Here is a 23,385-nt window from a genome sequence, read left to right on the forward strand (position 1 = left end):
ATTCTAAATATAAATATATTCATATATTATGTTTATAATTTGAGATCGTCTTTCTTGTACTTAGTTTTATAATTTGTATATTAAAAGTACTATTATATTATTCTATTCACCTGTAATTGAATTTGTTTAAACTTCAAACCTCTTTGCATTTTTATGCACCTTTTTTATTTTTTGATATTTGTTAGCTTTGTGTTGTTTAGTTAGATTTTCTTAGCCAAGTTGTTCTAGTTGGTGGTTTTAATTTTTCTTCATTTATTTTCTCTTATTTGGGCCTCTTTTTGTTTTTTTTTAATAGGTAATGGGTTGTAGCCTACATTAATTGTTATTATTATTATTAGATTAGATTAGTTATAATTATATGTTAGCTTGTGTAGGTTTGAACCCAAGACCTCTCTGATGAGAGCCTGGCCTCTTTCTTCATTTGGGCCTCTTCTTATGTGGTTTCTTATTTGTTTATTTTTTGCTTCTTATTAGTGAATTGTTTATCTTGGTTTTGATGCCATTTATGATTAGGTATATATATCTTTATTTTCTCTTTTAATTTGAAGAATTTTTTAATTTAACATATATGTTTTAAAAAAAAACAAGGGGTAAATGCTTTGACTTGGAGCTATCAACCGATGGGGCCACAAATAAGGGGCCTCATCCCTAATGGGATTTGAACCTTGATGGCGAGATCAAAACAACACAACTTACATGACTACATGTCACTACTAACAATTTATTAGTTCCTATTGCAAGCAGGATACTAGAATATCCATTAGGTTCTATTTCTTATTTTTTATGAAGCAATCATTGTTTTGAATTATTTCATGTTACTGTGCCTTTATATTGTTTCTACACCAAAAAATAATTATTCATTTAAAGAAAACATATATCTCTTATGCTATTGGCTAGTTCACTCAACAGTCATGCGTGAAAGATTTTTTATATCAGTTGTGTCCAATCATAGCTCTTTATTTTTGTACAACTTTTTCATTTACATAGTTTTAATATATATTGAATTTTCCAATTATTTATTTTCGAATCTTTGTCTTATCATGACATGACATGTCATAAAATAAAACAAATGAAGAGTCATTTTAGAATACTTTCCCAAATTTATTTTATTTTACAAAGAAAATATTTTCCCCTAAACTTTAGGCTTTTCCAAAAATCTAATATTGTATGGTGGTTGTGCATTCAATACAAATTTTTTAAAACATTGAATCTTCTCCAAAAATCTAGTATTGTCCCATTTGTAGGAATATATTGTTTTGAAAAAATCTATGCACAGTTAAATAAATAAAATAATAACAATAAGAAGTCTTCAACATTTTACCCACAGGTTTTTGTTCTCCTCAACCAATGTAAATGTGGTATTTATTTTACAATTGTAAACTTTCTACTTAATTACTTAATGGAAACTTACATTTATGTTTGTCAATAAAACAAATTGATATGTTATAATTGCCACATTGATCTTTCTCTATGAACAAAATTAACATTATCAACATTCAATCAGCTTTTTGCATTGGTAGGAACTAAACACTATTTGTCCTTGCTTGTATATATTTTGCTTTTAAGAATAGCTATATTTCTATGAAATTGTATTATCTTATATAATATCATTGTATTGAGCTTTCTTACCTTTAATTGATTTTAACCTAACCTTTTTAATCTCTTTGTGGAGTCAATCTAATTATATTTAAATAGATTATTTCTTTTCGTTTTCTAGTTGGACTATTTTCTCCTTTTGAGTTCTCTTTTGGGCATCTTTGTATGTGGTTTTTTAATTTTGTTTATTTCTTTTCAAGGGTAGCTTTTTTCTTCCCTTTCATTGTAGATTCTAGAAACTTTTTTTGTACTTCTATTTTAGTCTGGAAAGTCTATTACTATCCTCTCATTGTTTTTTCCCTCTAGCTATTTCATCCTAATGATGGGCCATGAAGCAAGAACTCAAATATTAATGATGAAAAAATTACATAGTTTAATCCACAAATTTATCAATTCTAGTATTATGGATTGTGGTAGTTATTATGGACTGTGGGAATTAGGCTTTGGAGGGGGGGTGCTAGAAGTTTGCAGTACCCATAAGGATATTTAGGGGGTTACTTTTCCATATGGGTGTTAGCATCCAAAGGTTACCTTTTAAATCAGCCCACCCATGATCCCCAACTATAGATAGCCTGTGCATGATTTTTCATTCATGCATAGGTTGTATTTAGAGATACAATGTGTTTTGCGAGCACATGCAACTCAAAGTTTTCTTTAAAGTGAACTTTCTTTCTAGGCTAGCATAAATGCATCTATACTTTTAGACTATGTTATTTATTCTTCATTGTGGACCTTTCAATCTAGGATGTTTTGGTCTGGGGATTATTTGTTTGTACAAAGTTACAAATAGAGATACATCCAAGAGTCTACTTGCAGACTATGTGTTTGTCTTGGACTAGTCTAGGTAAACTCATGTTAAACTTGGTCATGTTTCTAAAAATTCTCGATAAATGCAACTTTAGTTTTACATTTCTTAATATTTGTTTGTGTTTTAAAATTGTTTTAATTGTTTGACTTTCAATTGGATTGGACGAGCTAGGTAACCCTGGCCGAGCCCTAGAGGCCCAAACTTGGGCTCATCTAAGTCCTAGGGAAGACTCACAAGAATCCAAGACTCATAGACTTAGTGTGGACTTGGCCAGTCTAGATGCTTGGACTCACCCGATGCACAACAATATAAAATTCACATGAAAGTGATTTCTTTAAGTTGTTTTTTTAATCTATATTGCCTCTACAACTCTAGAAGCGAGCTCATTTCATTGTATTTGCAAAATAGGAGGAGAAGAATGATATCATTCACATTTTGAGCTATCTATGCAGCACTCCTAGTCGTGACTGCCATTGGAGTATGTTTGAGTACATACACTCTAAGAGGTGCAATAAACTATCTGTGGATAGGTTGAATGATCTAGTCTTCGTTCATTACAACCTCCATCATAGAAAAAGACAAGTTTTGGACCATGACTCCACCCTGATCATGCTCTTGTCTTTAGTTACGAGGATCTTGATTGGATCGCCTAGGTAGAGAGGTTGTAGCCATGGAAAAGGAAGAGGATAGAGCATGAGAAGATTTGAGCATAGTTGTTGGTGGCGAACGTGACATGGTGTCACAAGTAGAGACTATGGCTATTGAATCATGTAGGACCTAATTAGATGCCTTTGTAGGAGGGATGTAGGCTCCTCAAAGCCATAGGCTTCTAGTTTTTATTTTGATAAATCTCTGGAACATTTAATATCATGGATCTCATATTCCAAGAGTTTTGCATAAAATGTATTTGTTATTTCCTTCAGCTAGAACTTGTGTTTATACCTACGTAATCTATGATACTTGTATATGTGATCAAATTAGCTTGTAATTGATGATATTTTTGTGTCTTAATGGTTTATTTAATAAAGGTTATTATGAAACAAGTTTTAAATCCTTAAAAATCTCTAATTTGTTTGGATTTTCACTTTGTTGAGTCTTGTCGACTTTCAAGCCATGAGTTGGGTCACCCTTCCCAAGTCCGAGTCTTGTTTCTTTGACTTGGATGCATAAACATGAATCTATAACCCTAATAAGTGCATTCTAAAGACTCAAACAAAATAGTTTAACTCATTGAATTATTCACGAATAGTCTAAAAAATTCTCTTGTGCAAATATTAGAAATACAAAGAGTGGCATGATGCATACTCAATAGTTCACGCTTCATTCTATCAAGATCAATGAGAAAGTTTGGTTGCATATTGAGAATGAATGCTTCAAGGGCCCACACCAAAAAAGGCTATACACTATGGTCCATACACAATTCTACAATCAATTGGTGAGAATACCTTTTTTTTTCAATCTCTTGGATGTGCATCCAATATTCAATGTGAAACTTAGAAAGCCATATTTCCTCAACGTTTTGAGAAAGCATCAGCTCAATATCCATTAGAATTGAACCTGGAGCACTTGCTTAGTCATGTAAGATAAGATCAGCCAAATTAACCCAACATACACTTGCCAAGGTTACATTGTTTGTTTGAAGTAGACAAGGCAATGCAATACACAGAGGAAGCATAGTTGATCAATCTTCCACAACTTCACATTCAATTCCCACAGCTCATTAAAGATTAGATGGGGACCATTACTTTTTAAGAGAGCAAAATGATTAGAGAACAATTCAACAAGCCATTTGGAACATTGCATGCCTTCACAATATTTGAAACTTTTGTGCTCTCATCCACAATATGTGCCTTGTATGCAATACATGGTATCATTGTGCTTCATCATACATAACTCCATACACTGTTCATCTTGTGATATCATGCACGATCCTGCGTGGACTAGTGCTTTATCACATGCCACCAAGTTCACATTTTCTTGCACACCTACACATATTTGCACACATGGAACTTCTTTAGCCAAGGAATTAAGTGCCAACTATAAGGGTTTACAAACCAAAGACAGTTGGAAGCTCCGTTGGCTCAGGTTTAGGATGAGCCATCACAACTTCCTCTTCTTGTTAGTAACAAATATTCATTCATCTCTTTTCATTAAGAGAGGATGGTAATTGCATAGTTATTGGCACACTAGTTTGATGTATGTACCCTATTTTGGTCACATTTGTTTTTGTTCATTACTGCAGTATTTTTAAATAATTTTTGCATCTGTTCATTCTTGATTGGGACTAGAAGTAGCACACACATTTGCTAAAATATTCTGCTTTCATATTTTGATTATTTGTTGGTTTACTAATCACTTGTTTCATCCGCATAATCACCAAAACCATTTTCTCATGGATCTAGATCAAGGTGATGATAATAAACTTGTGTTCTTTTCCCTCCATCTCAGCTGCTTGCAAGAGCATTTCGACTTTAAGTTATCATGGCTTACATTATTCTCCAATTCAGCACATTTGCCTGTCATATTCCTGGTATGGCTTTATTTTAGAAAATCAGTATGTGTGCCACTGTCGACAATATCCATGTATAATTCATACGCAATTAGTTCATAAATCCTGGCAGGAATTTTGTCAATGATATGCATGATAAATTTAAATATCAATCTGATATTAGATTGAATTCAGAAAGGCATAGAAAAATATGATTCTCAGCCCCAAGATTGACATGGAGTTTCCACTGCAATACAAGTTCCTGTGGTCTCTGACAAGGAAAGTGGTCTTGGGAGATAAAACATTGTTTTCCATTCACTGCATATGAAGTTCATGTGCAAAACTTTAGCAGTAAAACTGGATTCGTGTTATATTAGGATTTCTTGCCACCAAGCTAATATCATTTGCATCACAAATTACCCAGCTCACCTACCCAGGACATAAAATTGTCCTTGGAACAAACTGCTCTGAGATTTATTGGATATTATAAGTCACACTAAAAGAAAAGTTGAGAACAAAACTACACAACAATTAAAATGGCACTGTGTAGTGATCCGTTCCTTGTACACGATTCACAAACAATCTTTCTCCAGAGAATTTGGCAATCAGATGGGATACATACAGTGATCTAGAGGCTAGTATGATCGAGTTGAGATGGTGTACAAATGTCAATTGGAAAAGTACGGATAATGAGGAGGGCGCACGGTACAGGCCATACGGTGACACAAGGAAAGGGCCGTATGGTCTCTAATGAAATGGAGAGATGGTGACAGGCCAACCGTACACAGCTGGTTGAAAGTTGTACGATCTTTGGGAGGAAGTACGGTGGACAGGTGTGGGATGGGAGAAAAAGTCGTACGGTGGGCCAAGATGGCTGTACAGTAGACCAATCTAGCCGTATGGTAGCACTGAGTATCCGTACAGCGAGCTGTTGGAGAGAAATGATGGAGTTGGAGATCTTCTGGAACTAGGGTAACGCACTGTAATTGATACCAATCCAATATATTAACCAAATATGTTATACCATAGTAGAATGAGAGATTTAATACAATTCCATATATAGATATATGCATCAATTAAAGAGATGGTGCTCTGACTTGCCAGATCCAAGCAAAGTGTTACGGACGACAGAATAGGGTGAGGGTTGAATCCCACCAAAACCGGACAAACAAAATAGGGAAGATCTTTCACTTCCAAAATGGCAAACAATAGAGAACTCCAACAGGAATTCATAGTATAGAGAAAATAATCCAAATTGCATGCCTAACAACTACTTACAAGCCGTGCTTAAATACCCGTTGGTAAAACTTTCTGAGGGTGTACAAAGATAGCCAGCGGCAACACTTACATACGGAAACAAAACTAAAATGGGTCCGAGATATATTAAATTAATTGGCCCACTAACAATAGATTGAGTAATGTGTTCTTTTATAATGGGAACGTTACACACTGCTGATGAGCATGACAAATGGGGTAGTGGAGGGCTATCTCAAGCGTTTTTGGATCACTTTTATCCCCAGGTCAATAACCTCCTTTAAATTATAACTTATGTACATATGCCTTGTAATGACTCTGCCTAGTTTTGGGATCCTTGTTTTGGTATAATGTCGCTATTATGGATTCTGATCATCCATTTGACCAATATGGTAAGCCACATAACTTATAAAAGTAATAATCATTGTTAGCTACTTGAACAGTTGATGTCTTGTGTTGATTTGTATATCATAATTAATATCCAACCATAGTTAAAGAGATAAATGCCAGATAGACTATACAGACATTTATTATTTGTTTTGAATGGAGTGTAACAGAAGAGTATTAGAGAGTATGTATCTTGGTTCTTACTCCAACAATTGATTCTACATCTTTATGCTAAGTCGCTAACTAATTAATTTTGTGGCAGATGGTGGTCTACAGATACACTGGCAGTAGTTACTGGAAGTAATAGAGGTATTGGGCTTGAGATTGTTCAACAACTTGCTAAGCATGGGCTCACTGTTGTTCTCACTTCAAGGGATAGTGAAAAAGGACAGGAAGTCACTGCATCTTTACAGAAACAAGGATTATATGTGGTATTCCATCAATTAGATATAGTGGATACAAATTCTGTAAGTCTTTTTGCAAAATGGATTGAAGAAAATTTTGGGGGCATTGATATCCTGGTAATGTTCTATCTGACAACATTTCATTTACTGACTAGCTTTTCTATTTATGTCTGAATAGTTCTTTGACTTTTGTATTCTAGGAATTCTGGAATTAAACAGAATATAAAAGTGTTCAAGCAACTTTATTATTGTAAGATCTGGATTCATTCTATTTGGGTTATATCTCATCTGGTTGCTTTTGTGCGGATGCTATTGGAATTTGAAAATGACTCTTAGAATCAAAGGAGATATGCATTTTTTATTTTACTTCTGCAATTGATTAGAACTATTAGAATCTGTTTATTGTTTTCTCCTTGAGCTCTCTTCTAATCTTGATGATGGATCACAGAGTGTGATCCGAAATGTTGATGCAAAAACTCTACAACCATTTCCAGAAATTGCAGCTTAAACTAAAATCACATAAATACCATAAGAGGTTGCAATATCAAACAGACAGATAGCTGTCTATTACCTATGTTACTGGTTCGAATCTGGTTGCAGATGTGGGTTTGAGAACCCTGTATGTGGATACGTGATTTTCTTTTTGGGGGGGGGTTGGATGCGTTTGGGTACCTATATGTATATATATTATAAATTTCTTATACAAAATTAAATCATTTGAGAGTATGATACTTTATCCTTGATCAATTCAAAATGCCAAAGATAACTATTAAATGCCAATCGATAGTTTGCAATGATTAGGACACAGTTCAGGATGATGCAAAAGATGGTGGCACAAGTGGAAATGGGAAATTACCAAAATCTAAATTTTCAGTATTCTCTATTTTTTAGTATTTTGCATTTTCAGAAGTCTTCGGGGCATTTCAGGGGTTCGGGACCTCTACGAAGGTGTAGTGCTTCGCTTAGACCTTTTGGCATTGATGTAGAACTCTTGGAGATCTTTCCAACCAAGTTGATAGTGATTTCGAGCTATGGGTAGAAAGTTATGACTTCTACAAGTAGACGTAAATTTTTATATAAAATTTCATAGTTTTAGTAGATTTTAGAGTTTATTTTGTAATTAAATAATATGTGGACTTTTCCTTTTCATGTCGAAGGGATACTAGTGACCCTTGGGATCCATCAGAGTTTGCATAAACTCCAATTTCTAATAGAATAGATCACTTTTTGGCTTGCAAAATTTATTATTGAATTTTACTATTTTCAATTAAATCATAATATCACAGGTTTAACACCAAGTATTGTAGTCCGAACTCTTAATTCAGATCACAAAATATTCAAATAAGCCATATCATATATGTCTATGTTAACAATTTCAATGACTTTTTCTTGAGGCAAACAAGCCAAATTCTTTCCTAACTTCTTTATGTGTATTTTCATCTTGGAAGAGTCTAGTAAGTGCTTACTTGTACCCGTTAGCAACTTCTTCATCTCTTTATAGTGCTAATCTCCTTGGCATAGAAAGTATTGTCTTTCTATGGTACCTTGGAGATAGGGCATATGCAAGGAGGTGCAAGGGGGTTGTCATCTTTTTCCAACGATGATGATTGATTGATTCTACCTTATTGATGAGGTTTCACATTCTAGGGGGTCATCCAAATATTTTTGCTTTGCAATTTTACTTTCTCTACCATTGTGTCCATGCCATCATAGAGATCCCCCAAACAAGGTGCATCTATATCAACAAATCGAAGCATAGTCATGATAGGTTTGGTCAATTCCAATATATATTCCACACAAGCCTGCCAACTATCATCCAAGACCAATAACAAGCATGCAAGTGCAAAATAAAGATACAAAAATATTAGAACAAAGAGGTGAACTTGTTTCTTTATTTTAAAATAAATTGGAAAAAAAACTTGAAAAAATTACACCCAAACTTGAAATAATCATCAAAATCTCAAAAAAATTCATTAAAAGACTCAAGAATAGGGTTAAATGCTTACCTTAAATGCTTAGATCCCCTTTTTCAAACCTATCTAGTACCCAACGAATGATCCTCTTCAAAAATAATCGCTAGTCCTTTGAAATTACAAAATGGAGACCAAATGAAAAGAGAGAGAAATAGCAAACAAAATGAAATGTTTTAACAATGCATGGCCTCATAAAGGGCCATTTTAGGGTGTTGTGAAAAAAATTATAAAAACTCTTTTAATGCACATGTTATAAGTGAAATATCACTTTTTTAAAGTTATTTCATAAAAAGGGGGTGCTAGCATTGTAACAACCAATTTTCCCAACTCTTAATTTCCTTTTACTTTATCGATAAAAAATAAGCTATCTACATAATCACAAGCTTGGGATTAATGGTTATAAAAAACTAGTTGTATTCACATGAAATGCCTTAACTACCAACTGAAGAATAACTTCCTTTATTTAATTACAAATAAACAAAATAAATTTTATAGAAGAGTGATCATTAACTAATTGAAACATTTAACTATCACTTCATATAATTGAAAGAAGTAAATGTAACTGCATATATATATATATATATATATATATATATATATATATATAACTCGAAATAAGACATGAAAGCAAATGTAAATACCAGCTAAGTTCAAATCACATTAGGCTAAGAGATGTAGACCCATTCTATCTTGTGCAAGTCTTGGCATGGTTGAGAGAAGCATTACAGAGGCTTAACCACCCAACCATGGACCTAGTGTATCCCCCATTCATTCTCAACTCAGAATGGCCCTACCCTGCACCGAATAAGGCACATGTACACCATCTCCTCCTGCTACATGAGCATCCTGGTGTTAGAGAGTCAACTACATAGCCGACTAGACTGTAGAACCGTCCTAACAACCTACTCATCCGACTGCGAGTTGTCCCACCCTCTAGTGATCATAGCAACATCATTTTTCTCCAAACCTACCCCTTCTAGGGATTTACATGGACATTGCGTGCCTGATCACCCACCGCTCGACTTGACAAACAAGACATTACCCAACTCCCCACCATGAGTTACTAGGTCTAGTTTTTAGATTACAAATTTTCAATTGGTTCTTATGTAAATTTCAATTTCATGCAAGGTGTTGAGCTACCATCTTACATAGATTACACCACACATCTCTGCCTTACGTGTCCATCCTTGATGATCCTTGGTGTTATTTTCCAGTGTATAATATGTTGGGTTGATTTATGCAAAGTTAATATCAATATTCTTTTTAAGAGCTTTCTTAAATAAAATCAAGCAAATAAATTATAATACTTTTCTAGTCGCTTAACATCCAATAGGGTATACTTTCATGCCTCCAATGACATGTAAAGATGCCACTTTAATAGGAAGTGTGTGGTCGCCCATGATTGCCTTGTGTTTATTGCGCATAAGTGTTTAAAGAAATGATGAAAGAAGTTGCAAAAAAAACTTGAGCTAACGGCTCATCCCATGATTGGCATATCGGTACACAATAAGTTTCAAAACTTTGCTATATGAACATCTATGTCCACTCAGACCATCCGGTAGTGAAAGAAAGATACAAATGCATACATTCCATCTAGTATTGAATAGCAGTAATGGCATCGAAAGTTTAAATATTATGACTTGATAGAACTGCAATGCAAAATGAATGTGATATATTTCTATTGCTCCCAGCTGCGAGCTCCAATGTCTGATTTTTAATGGCTGTTTGTTCGACGTCACTAGCATGAATATTCTCCAAAATATGAACTATTACAAAATGTTAAGAATTGCAAGAAAAAACTTTTAGCAAGCCCCCAAGTGCTACGCCCTTAATATTGGTGTATATAGGGTTATGAAGAGTCAACTTGTGGCTATCTTAATCTTTAATTAAGTCATGTTATCATTATTATATTATTATTTAGGTAGATAGGTTGGCCTAGGTGTTATGTAGGGTTGTGTCTATTCAACCTAAGCATAATTAGGTATATATAGGAGGTTGTGAATCTTATTTCAACATCATATTATGAAGTGAGTTCTCATTGGAGATATTTGCAAGTTGCCCTCTCGAAGTGGCCTATTACTCTCAGTTATTATCAAGTATTTATATAATATTTCATATTATTTCTTGTATTGTGCAAGTTAATTCATTACAAGTGGTATCAGAGCATGATCTTGGCACCGTAGAGGCAAGATTTTTTCTCAACATTGGGGCAATTTTGGAAAGAGCATAACTTCTAAATTTTAGTAAATTTTTCAAAGATTTTTAAAGGGTTTTTGAAGACTATATTAAAGAAGCTATAGTCCAAAATTTAGAGCAATTGGAGCAAAATTGAGCAAATTATTGCAGAATTACTATTTCTACAGAATTTATTGAGATCTACATATCTCTCACATCCTGCCGAATTGGAGCATAATTTGTATTGGGTTTTTGAATACATGGTAGAGAAGCCTACATTTCAAAGTCTGGAGAAATTGAAGCAAAAATAAGCAAGTTATTACAAAATTAGGAAAATTCGCTTTCAAGGCAGCATATTTGCCAATTTTTGGGATTTTTCCTGAGTAAGGGTATCTCGGCCCTAGTAAGTTACAGTGAAAAATAAATTAAAAAATCAGAGAATTTATATTTTATTTGTGTGATTTATTTAAAAAATATTGGTTTCCAGCATGACAGGGCCTCCAACAAGAGGTAAAAAGAATACTGCTACACCAGGGAAATCTTGTAATCAAGATTGGGAAACAATAGAGGATAGTAATCCCAATGAGGAAATAAGTTCATTCAAGGAAGAGGTTAAGAGGGATATGTGTGACCTACGAGGAGATATATCAAATATACGAAGCATGTTAAGCACCTAGATGAATGAAACAAGGAAGGAGTTGTCAAGCAATCAAGGTGAAACCTTCAAGTCAACTAATAATGACACAAATTTTAATACTCCTACAGGATCTAGGAATTTTTTTTCAAAGGTGGATACGCACAAATTTGATGGCCAGGATCCTCTAACATGGATAAATCAAATGGAGAATTTTTTTGAAGTACATCAAATCCCATATGGACAAAAGGTCACGATGGCTTCCTTCTATCTAGAACTAGATCAACTCATTTGGTATCGTTGGCTTTGTACTCGTAGAAGAACTCCAAGCACAATATAGCAATAGTGTGACAGAAAACTTCTTTAGCCAACTTGCTAAGCTTCAACAAATAGGATCAGTTAAGGATTATATTCAAAAATTCCAAAATCTATCCTTAAGAATGGATACAATTATAGAGGAGAACTTGAATGATTTATTCTTGGGTGGTCTCAAGGATCACATTCAACATGAGGTACGCATGTTTTGTCCCAACTCAATAAATGAGTCTTTTATATTGGCACACAAGGTAGAGGAGAAGTTCTTGATTCCTAGAAAGCAAGGATCTAATGTGACAAGAGAAAAAGGATATTCAACACCTTCTCTTCCTCAACCTACTAGGTTGACTCCACAACAAATTAAGGAGAAAAGAGCAAAAGGGTTGTGTTTCAATTGTGATAGCAAATATAGTCCAGGACATAAATGTAGTAAAAAGAAATTGTTCTATATTGAAGGTCCAATTGAGGAAGAAGAGGATGAGCCCATATCAGAGGAGGATAGGGAGTCAGGTGAGGAATCACATGATTCTCAACCAATCATTTCTTGTCATGCACTTTCAGGTTTCAGTGCACCACAAACTCTCAAGGTAGTGGTTTTCTTAAAGAAGCAAAAAGTAACAGTGTTGATTGACTTAGGTAGTACTCATAATTTCATCAACAAAAAGTTGACAACTCTTCTAAATTGTTTTATATATCCAGCCCCACAGTTTCAGGTTTGATTGCAGATGGGGGCACAATTAGTTGTTTAGGGAAGTGCCATAACATCAAATTATCCATGGGAGATTATCAACTTGATACCCCAATGTATGCGATGTCCATGGGTGCAACATATATTGTTTTGGGAGTACAATGGCTTACTACATTGGGAACAATTGAGATGAACTTCCAAGAACTATTCATGCTATTTCAATCAAAAGGAAAGATAGTGGAGCTAAGGGGGTTGAAGGAAAAATCCCCACAGATGGTAAGCTCTCATCAAATGCAAAAGTTTCATAAGAAAGGTGCGGATGGATTTGTGGCCCAGCTATGTTCATTAGAAGTCTCTCAATCTAATGTTCTTACTCATCCAAATTTACAAGCAATAATTGATCGTCACTCAGTGATTCTTGGAGATATTCCTAAAGGACTTCCTTCTAAGAGGGATCATGACCATTTCATACAACTAGTTCCAGAGAGCTAGCCACCAAACATCAAGCCTTATAGGTACCCACACATACAAAAAAGTGAGAAAAAATTGTTGAGGAATGCTAGAGGCAGGAAGTATCAAGCATAGCCAAAGTGCTTACTCCTCCCCTGTTGTAATGGTGCGTAAGAAGGATGAAACTTGGCGTATCCATTACAGATAGGTTTTTTATTTCAATCATCGATGATCTTCTAGATGAATTAAATGGAGCTATGTATTTTACCAAGTCAGATCTTAGATCGAGTTATCACCAAATTCGGATTAAGGAGGAAGATATTTGTAAGACAACATTTCAAACTCATAAGGGTCATTATGAATTTTTGGTGATGCCATTTGGTCTTACCAATGCACCATCTACATTCCAAAGTTTGATGAATTCCATTTTTAAGTTCTTGAGAAAGTTTGTGTTAGTGTTTTTTGATAATATATTCGTTTATAGCAAGACTTGGGAAGAACATTTGTAGCATGTAGATCAAGCATTACAATTACTCGAAGATCATCAACTCTATGCTAAGCCATCCAAATGTGCTTTTGGTCTTAAGGAGGTGGAGTATTTGGGACACATAGTTTCACATGGAGTAAAGGTGGACCCTAACACAATTAAGGCTATCAGGGAATGACCTATTCCAAAAACTATTAAGAAGCTGAGGGGTTTCTTGGGATTGACAGGATACTATAGAAGATTTGTGAAGAATTATGGTTGTATAGCAGCACCCGTTACCACTCTATTGAAGAAGGATTATTTTCATTGGAATGAATCTGCTAATGTATCATTTGAACAATTGAAGAAGGCTATGTGTACAACTCCAGTGCTTGCCACTCCAGACTTCACCAAGGAATTTATTGTGGAATGTGATGCTTCTAGAAATGGGATAGGAGCAGTTCTCATGCAAGAAGGTCGACCAATTGCTTTTGAGATTTGTCAATTAAAGGGTAAAAATCAACTTAAACCTATTTACGAGAAGGAAATGCTAGCAATCCTCCATGCATTTAAAAAATGGAGGCCTTATTTAATGGTTGACACTTCAAGTTTAAGACAGATCATGATAGCCTAAAATATTTTTTGGAACAAAGACTATCGTTAGAAGAGCAACAAAAATGGTTCACTAAGATGTTGGGATATGACTTTGAAATTGTAGGCAAGAAAGGGAAGGAAAAGATTGTGGCCAATGCACTTTCTAGGAAGGATGAAAAAGATGAAGCCTTATTGTGTGCCCTTTCAATATTACAAGAAAATTGCGTGGTAGAAGCCAAAGAAGAGTGGCAAAATGATGTTGCAACAAGTAATCTCATCCAACAAATAAAAAGTGACCCTAGTAGTTCAGATAAGTTTTGTTTAAAGGGGGCTATTCTTTGGTATAAAGAGCGCTTGTATCTCTACAAGAATTCGATTCTTAAACACAAGATTCTCAAAGAACTACACGAGTCCCCAATTACTAGTCATTCAGGATTTTTGAAGACATATCATCAGGTCAAGCAAGATTTTTTTTGGGAAGGGATAAAAGGTGATGTTCAAAAATTTGTGGCTGAATGTTTGGTTTGTCAAAGAAATAAGGGGGAAACAATTAACACTCTAGGTCTCTTGCAGCCTTTATCTATTCCTAGCCAACGTGTTGGCTCCTGATTTAACAGTTTTACAAACAACTAAGACACCAGACAAATGCATCTAAGGCTAGCAAAATCCTATGATGAATGCACTTGACTGCAGTCTTGGGCCAACTATAAGGCTTGACCCTTCTTCACTTTAGGCTCTGCAAGACCTAGGCGGGTTAACCTTGAGGTTCTGAGATATGGTACCAGTGCATTTAAAACATAAATCTGAACCTATTTACTACAGACGAAAACCCCTTATATCTCTTAATAACTCATGCAATAACAGAGATATATAGTAGCTAAATGTACATCTATGAATCACATAAGTTGAGTGAGGGTTAATTCCTTTCAGCCCACTACAAGACATGAAAAAATGAATTTATTTGAATAAAAGATATTGTGCAAATGACATACATATCAGCTTGCATCTGATTTAGTGATCAGTGCCTTATCCATTGAAACATAGAGTCATTACCAGCAGGATGACCTAACTTGTTTGCATTACAATCAAGTTTATCAATTGAAATTCCCAAATCCCATTCTTATGCAATATCCCCTTCATACACCCAGAAACCTTATCAGAACACTGAAGCATTTACCTAACTCCTTGAGTCAGAAGCAACAACAGATCTGATACACAACTCATCCAAGCTACCTTAAATCAAATGAACCTTATCCATTTAATCACAAAGTTAATGACATATGAAGAATTAGGAGACAGAACAAGGAAACTCAGATAATTCTTGTAAATCCCTTTTTATATTCATCCATGGAAAGACTGAATACATGAACTGGTAATACTAAATGAAACTCGAAATAATTCACATAATCTAGCATCAATCTCCATTTATCTCAGAAAACAAAACATGAGAATGAACTGAAAATTTGCACAAGAGGTGGATGTGTGGCCTTCACTGCTAGAGCACAGCTCCATAGACAGGAAGCAGAACCATCTGCAATCCCTGGTTTCAACAGTAAAACACTGGAACCCTGCTGGCATTACCCAGAGCAAACTGCCAACAACTGCAAAAGAGAAGAAGGAAGAAGGATATAGGAAGGAAGCCATTCTCGGATTGAATTTATAACTGACAAGTGTCCCTTCAGAATTCCTTCCCAAGAAGATGAAAAAGCCTCTCTCTACCTTCTCTCTGTGACTGCCTATCAAATCCCCATGATTCTGGCTTTCAAGTGCATCAAATATCTCAAAAATTTGGTAGAAAAGATAATTGATTTCTGATATCAACTTAAACTCAAAGTAAAAAGTAAAAATCAGTTAACTGGCCTTCAGAATGCAAGATAATCTATTCCAGCTTACTTTTACCACAATCAGGCTTCAAAAAGTTTTCAAATTTGCCCAGTAACCAACTTTGATGCTCAATGATCAAATTTGCTTGTACTGCTGTCAATGCCCCGAATTTCACAAAATGATCTGTAGCATGAGCTGGTGAGTACCTGTGCACAAACTGACTTCATATTTGGAAAATTCAGCTCTTCCTGATTTTGGTGGTATATTAGAGCGACCATTTTCGATAAAAAAGTCCCTATTATGGCCCTCTGAAGTTCAGGTCTCCATTCATGGCTTCCATTTAAAATTGCAAAAAATTAATTCCTCTTTCTATAGTTTGACTATACAAATAATCTCCAGTTTTATTTAAAATCTAACCTGCACATGATCTTTGAGGAAAAACATTTAAAAAATAATTTTTGAAAATTTTGATTTATCCTCCACTTTTTCACTCGGGTCAAACTTGGTTTGACCATCTTTGACACGTGTCGCACTCTGATTGGTTCCCTTTTGCACAGTCATCAGTCCTCCAACTGGGCGCCACATGTCAACATTTCATTGGTCTTCCAACTTTGCCATGTCACTACACCACCTCATCATACCACATGTCGTCGCCACATCAAAGCTCGCTATGTCGCTATGGTAATTCTCGTGCATCTTCCATTTGGCGAGGTAGCGACAACCCCACGATTAGGACACGTGGCGAAATCTCCTCCTTTCGAGTTGATTTGCTTGCCACATCATCGCTACAGGGACCCATCGTTGTTTTGTCGGATTCTGAGGTTTTTCGACAACTCGCTATGTCGCTAGCCAGAAAACCCTAGGTTTTTCAGCTAGCAAGGTAGCGACTAGCCGGATTCTTCAATTTTCAGGCGAGTTTGAGATATGATGACATCATCCTACTGAATGTGCATGTTCAAAATTGTTTACAAGTCGCCTCCAGTTGTCATTGTTCATGGCGGATCCCATTACACATCGCTTGCCTTTCCAAAAGCACTCAGTCTTTAAGACATTAAGAAGTTCGTGTATCTTTGTATTTAAACAATATAAGTTCCCGAACAGAAGCAATGTGGGATTATTGCATTTCTATTAGCTTTTGCTCTGCGCTTTGACATTCTTCTCATCATAATCAACGACAACAACAACAACTGCTGTTACGATTCAAAGCCGTTGTTTCCAAGAACGACACTTCTCTGCCTAACTAGACTTTGCTTCACCGTTTCTGCAATTGGAGCGGCATCACCTATCATTCCAATTCTCACTCTGTCAGCACCATCAATTTATATAATATAAGTCTAGACGGTACTATATCTCCTATGTTGGGGAATCTCTCCTCTCTTCGATCCATAGATCTTTCCTTCAATACCATGTTGGTGGCATTCCACCTCAACTCGGCCAGGTTCTAAATTTAGGGGAATTGTGGCTTCAAAACAATCAATTGCAAGGAACCATTCCACCAGCTCTCTCCTATTGCCGCAGTTTATATCTCCTACTCTCCTATAACCGATTGAATGGAAGCATTCCCCCTGAGCTCAGTCTTCTCACAAGTTTGAAATATCTGTACTTGGGCGAAATTTGTCTTATGGGTACCATTCCTCCTTTCAAAAATTGTCCACCTTGGTTGAATTGAAATTGGGTGGAAGTAACTTATCAAGCACCATTCCCTCTGAATTGGGAATGCTCAGTTGTCTACAGACTCTTTATCTTTATAATAACAGCTGATCAGGCACCATTCCGAGCTCTTTAACAAATCAAACGCCTTGGGAAATTATTCAAGCCTAGAAATACTTTCTTTAAATCAAAACCACTTCGGCGGAACAGTTCCAAATGAACTGGGTAAGTTGAACCATCTCACCAAGCTTTTCTGGTATATTGCCCCCATCTATAGGCCAGCTCTCCTCTTGTTTTGATGCTTTCGCATTGGGTGTTCTTTTCATTCGGTGTCTTCTTTAGACCTAGCAACTTCCTTTGTGCCTTCTTATCACTTAATTTTCATGCCCTCTCTTCGAACAAGGATGCGCTGTTTTGTTTTAGAGTGCGGCTTTTCTTTACTCACTTGCATGAGTGGTCTCTGTGGCTCCAATGGTGTTAACCACTTTTTATGGTGGCTTTTATTCAGCATGGACCTCGCGTGGTCTTTGTAGATGGGCGCCTCCCCTTTAACGTGGGTATTGACCACTGCTCTGTCTGAGTTAAGCACAGCTTTAAAAAAGTTAAGAACAATTAGAGAATAGATAGATAAGATTTTCAGGATTAACTTCATAGTGCATTTACTCTAACAATCCTTGCAATGAACACATTTGTTATTTTAACTAATTCATTCAATATCCATCTCCATGTAAATGAACACATTTCTTATCACAGCCGATTTTTTTAACAGCTATCTCCATCTATCATTAATGCTTTTGGATTTGATTAGTTCAAATCACACTCTTTGATTTTTCTCTTATTCTGATGATGGATCATAGAAGGCCGGTTCTTCTTAATTGCCTGTGTTCTCCTTTGTTATCCTTATCTGAAAGGGTGTCTAGCAAATTCTCTGCTCTTGCACCAATCTCATTTTCTCCAAAAACATCCTCGAGTGCATGGAGAAAAGGCAATACTCCTCCTCCATCAATACACTGTTGCATGGCTATATGTCCCTTGGCAAGCCCTCTCAACATAGATAAAATCATAGGTACTAACGGCAATTTTAAAAGCATGCATCCATTTTGGAGAAGACTTGAAGTCCCCTCTCTCAAAAACACCAAATACTTCTTTCAAAATATCTTCAAGTCTTTGGAGTTAGATCAATTTGACGCAATTAGTCAGGCCCCAAAAGTGGGTCCAGCTAAAAAAATTTTCGTTTTCAAATACCTGAACTGTCAAACTGATCCATTAACCATCTAGCACTGATTCATAACAAATTTGACCACTGATATGTCATTAAAAACTCATTTTATCATTTTCTGCCAACTGTCAAATTTGCACCAAGAGGTCCGTTGACTGGCCTTAAAAACTAACCCAAACACCTGATCGGGCTCTGAAATCTGACCCACTGATTCTCTTTTCTACATACTTTCAGCCTGTTGAATCTCGTCTCATGACGAATTCAGGGTCAAAAGATATTCGCTGTCCAAGTTGACCACTCAGAACTGCCTGCAAGTAAACAAGTCAGAAAACACTAAATTGGGTTGAGAATTAGCTTCAAAAACTGGGTAAACTGACACTTGGGAAGACGAAAACTGAGGCATTGGTTCTCTGTCATGAGGAGAGTATGAATTTGCAATTTGGGCTCATGACGAATAACAGGACGCAAAATGGCAAATGGTCAAAGTGGGCTACTTGGAATTACTAACTGGAAACAATGACAGAAAAGCGATTTTTGCAAATGGAATGGAACTGGAAAAGTGTGCAAATGGATTCTTCATGACTTGCAAACTGGCACACTTAAAGTATTTTCAGAGGACAACATAGTGGTACAATCCATTTGATCTAGGCAATCACGGATTTCAAGATATAACATCACGAACAGGGGTTCCAATCAATCTGCAAATGCTGACACCAATGAAAAGTTACAAATTGCATTTGGAATTGCGTTTGAAAACTGATCAAACGGATTCGTCAAGACTTAAAAATTAGAACATAACAAGTCTCTAACGTCTACAAAGCAACGCAAAAGGAAATTTAGCATTTCAGTGAACTGGTCAAAAGTTATTACAGGTCAAACAAGGCTTCCCAGAATTCTGAACATTTCATATCAGCATGACATTGATAACTGACCAACTTTGAGGGATTCAAAACCTAGTCAAACGGACTCGAAACGACTCGAAATCTGAAACATAGGCTCTCAAGTATGGACACTAAACACTCTCAAAGCGGCTTGTCATGAAACATTACTAGGTGCGAGATATTCAATTGCAAACATAGCCTCCTGTCGCTGTTTGACACTGGAGGTAAAATGCAGATTTGGCAAATGCTCAAAACAGGACTTCACGGAATGACTTGGAATGACAATTTAACTTCATGAAACACTTAGACAGGCTGAATGCAGGGTGTTAGAAACATTAAAGACCTTAGGGGCCTCAAAGGTACAACCAAGTACAAACTCATTTATGGGCATTCAAAGGCTTGAATTGATTCAAAATTTCAAATAGACGCTCAAAATGAGAAGGCAATTTTGAGCTCCAACACAACGTTGGGAAGAGGTATCCATGGACTTCATCACAGGGCTTCCCAAATCTAAAGGTCATAATGTCATCATGGTAGAAGTTGATCGCCTCACTAAATATGCACATTTCATTGCCTTATCACATCCTTTTACAAGTATAGTGGCAAAAGTTTTCTTGGAGAATATCCAAAAGCTACATGGTACACCTAAGGTTATTGTTAGTGATCATAATCCTATCTTTACTGGTCACTTTTGAAAAGATTTATTCTCATGTTTGGGTACTTAATTGGCTCATAGTTCTTCATACCATCCTCAATCAGATGGGCAAACTGAGGTTGTTAATAAATGTTTGGAAGGATATCTACATTGTTTCACTTCAAAAAAACAATCTCAATGGGTAGATTGGCTACCTCTTGCAGAATGGTGGTACAATACTTCTTTTCATAGCTCATCAAAAATGTCTCCATTTTTGGCACTTATGGATATCATCCTCCTTTCATCACATCATCATTAAAGGTGTCACCAAGAGTCCAGGCAGTAGAGGACCACTGGCTTCATCAACAGGTACTTTTAGGACTCAAGGAGAATTTAACTATTGCACAAAATCAAATGAACAAGAAGCGGACCAACTTCGTAGTGAAAGAAATTTTGAAGTTGGGGACTGAGTCTTTTTGAGATTGCAACCTTATAAGCAAATCTCAATGAAGCAACAAAAAGAGAATAATAAGTTGTCTCCAAGATAGTATGGAACATACCAAATCATGCAAAAGATTGGTAGTGTTGCTTACAAGCTTGAGTTGCTACCAACAACTAAGATACATCTAGTTTTTCATGTTTCTTGTTTGAAGAAGGTAATTGGGCAGAATATTCCTACTCAAACGGTACTACTAGAACTTGAAGAAGACGGAAGAATAATTTTGGAACTAGAGTGCATTCTTCAAACATGCACAAAGAAGCTAAGGAACATAACCTTGACTCAGTATCTCATCCAATGGAAGAACTTACTAGTTGAAGAGGTCACATGGGAGGATGAGGAGTTCATTAAAAGAATCCGTAATTGGTTAGCATTGAGGACAATGCTTCTTTCAAGAGAGGGTGCATGCTACGCCCTTAGTATTGGTGTATATAGGGTTATGAATAGTTAACTTGTGGCTATCTTAATCCTTAATTAAGTCATGTTATCATTATTATATTATTATTTAGGTGGGTAGGTCAGCCTAGGTGTTATGTAGGGTTGTGTCTATTCAACCTAAGCATAATTAGGTATATATAGGAGGTTGTGAATCTTATTTCAACATCATATTGTGAAGTGTGTTCTCATTGGAGATATATGGAGGTTGCCCCCTTGAAGTGGCCTATTACCCTCAATTATTATCAAGTATTTATATAATATTTCATATTATTTCTTCGATTGTGCAAGTTAATTCATTACACCGAGTGGCTAGGATTTTTCTCTTCATAGAATGGTGCTCGGTTACACTAGACTTGAACCCTATCAAGGAGTTACGTGCATGAAAAGATATGCAAGGTGGCGAACATGAGCTTGAAGTTCTTGACAAACTTTGAATAATAAAGGTGGCTGAATAATTAAAAGAATATAAAAGGTCACTTGATTATGAGATAATTTAATTCTTTAGCAATTGGCCTACACCCAACCTATTATAGATAATATTCATATTATCTAAGTATAGTTGTACGTGATATTACACATATACATATGCGTTATATATTAAAATTGAGTACACATGTATGTACAAGCATGCTAAGGTACATGTATGCACATATATGTTATTCCAAGTTATCCGTATACATACATATGTATGTATAATGAAATATGTACAATTATACCTAGATATTATGGATATTATCTATAATGGGGCATAATTGGCCAACAGATGGAGTAGACTTTCCAAATGTTATACAAGGTAACAATTTTACTTCTCTTTCAATTGTTTATGTGAAATATAAATATGTATATGCATTTGGTGACCTAGTTAGCTTATGGTGGACACTTGGCATTGTCTAGTATGTCCTAGCCTACTTCCCCTTGACTATGGTGGTTTAGACGAAAACCTGATAGTTCGGTGGCAGGTTGGTGTGCAAATGCCCTATTCCCTCTCTGCCAATGCTTCCCCCCCTTTGTTGTGCTCCTGTAAGAGGAAAAGAACATGGTGAAAGCATATTTCTACATCATTCAAATACAATTTAATTATCATAACTAATAACCATATTAACTAACCATTTCCTTCATGTAATAACATAACAATTAACCAATATCTTGAATTTCACATGAAACATAATGAATAACCAATATTTCTATTTCATATGAAATGAAAAATGAGTAACTAATTTAACCAACCATTTTTTATTTGGTTGAAATCTCAATGGCTGTAGATATTCAAAATTAACAAAATAGGGGATGTAACATACCACCATCCCCTTGTGTTTCATTGTCCTTGAGGAATATTTGCAACTAAATACACAAGAAGACATCCATAATCACTTATATAAAAAACTGCCCTATAGTCTCAAGTAGCATCATGTCACAATGTCTCAATTTAAATCACAAAGTAATAGTATCAATCTATAGCTCATGTTTTTAGAAAAAGATGTGGAAATTTTTGAAAAGATTTCATCATAATCTTCCCAAGTAGCATTCTCCTCAGCATATTGGTCTTGTTGAACCTTGCACTCAATGACATCTTGGTTTCGTAAGCAAAGCTTATGCACCTCGAGTATTTTGGGTGGTTCTATTTCCACCACCCCTGGATCTCGTACCTGCAAGAGATTCCAGTCAACAACATGCTCAACATTAGCTATATATTTCTTATGATAAGATACATGAAACACATTATGCATTCGGGAAAGGGTTGGAGGTAGAGCAATTCTGTAGTCTACAGGATTTACAACTTCCAATTTTTCAAAGGGTCTCACATATGTTGGGTCCAATTTGACATTTTTTACCAAATTTGAAAGCACTCTTCTGGAGTTTTACTTCTAAGTGAACCTTTTCTCCCACCTGAAATTCCCTGGGAGTTCTTTTAGCATCTGCATAACTCTTCTGACGGTCATTTGCCTCCTTTGACCTTTAATGGATTTGAACTACGTGTTCTTCCTTTTCTAAGAGTATCTCAAGACCA

At 35.7% G+C, this 23,385-nt stretch overlaps 1 protein-coding gene across 1 annotated transcript in view; it reads left to right on the top strand.

Moving 5' to 3' along the window:
• LOC149540595 (NAD(P)-binding Rossmann-fold superfamily protein) overlaps positions 1 to 23,385 on the top strand; it is a 98,026-nt gene that overhangs the window by 39,747 nt on the left and 34,894 nt on the right. The window contains exon 2 of the mRNA XM_089801692.1: positions 6,796 to 7,054. Within this exon, the coding sequence (XP_089657818.1) occupies positions 6,796 to 7,054 (259 nt within the window). The remainder of the gene's footprint in view (positions 1 to 6,795; positions 7,055 to 23,385) is intronic.

Source organism: Cupressus sempervirens, chromosome 9, assembly GCF_028749045.1.
Source record: "Cupressus sempervirens isolate cs-2001-9-10 chromosome 9, ASM2874904v1, whole genome shotgun sequence".
Classification (NCBI taxonomy): domain Eukaryota; kingdom Viridiplantae; phylum Streptophyta; class Pinopsida; order Cupressales; family Cupressaceae; genus Cupressus; species Cupressus sempervirens.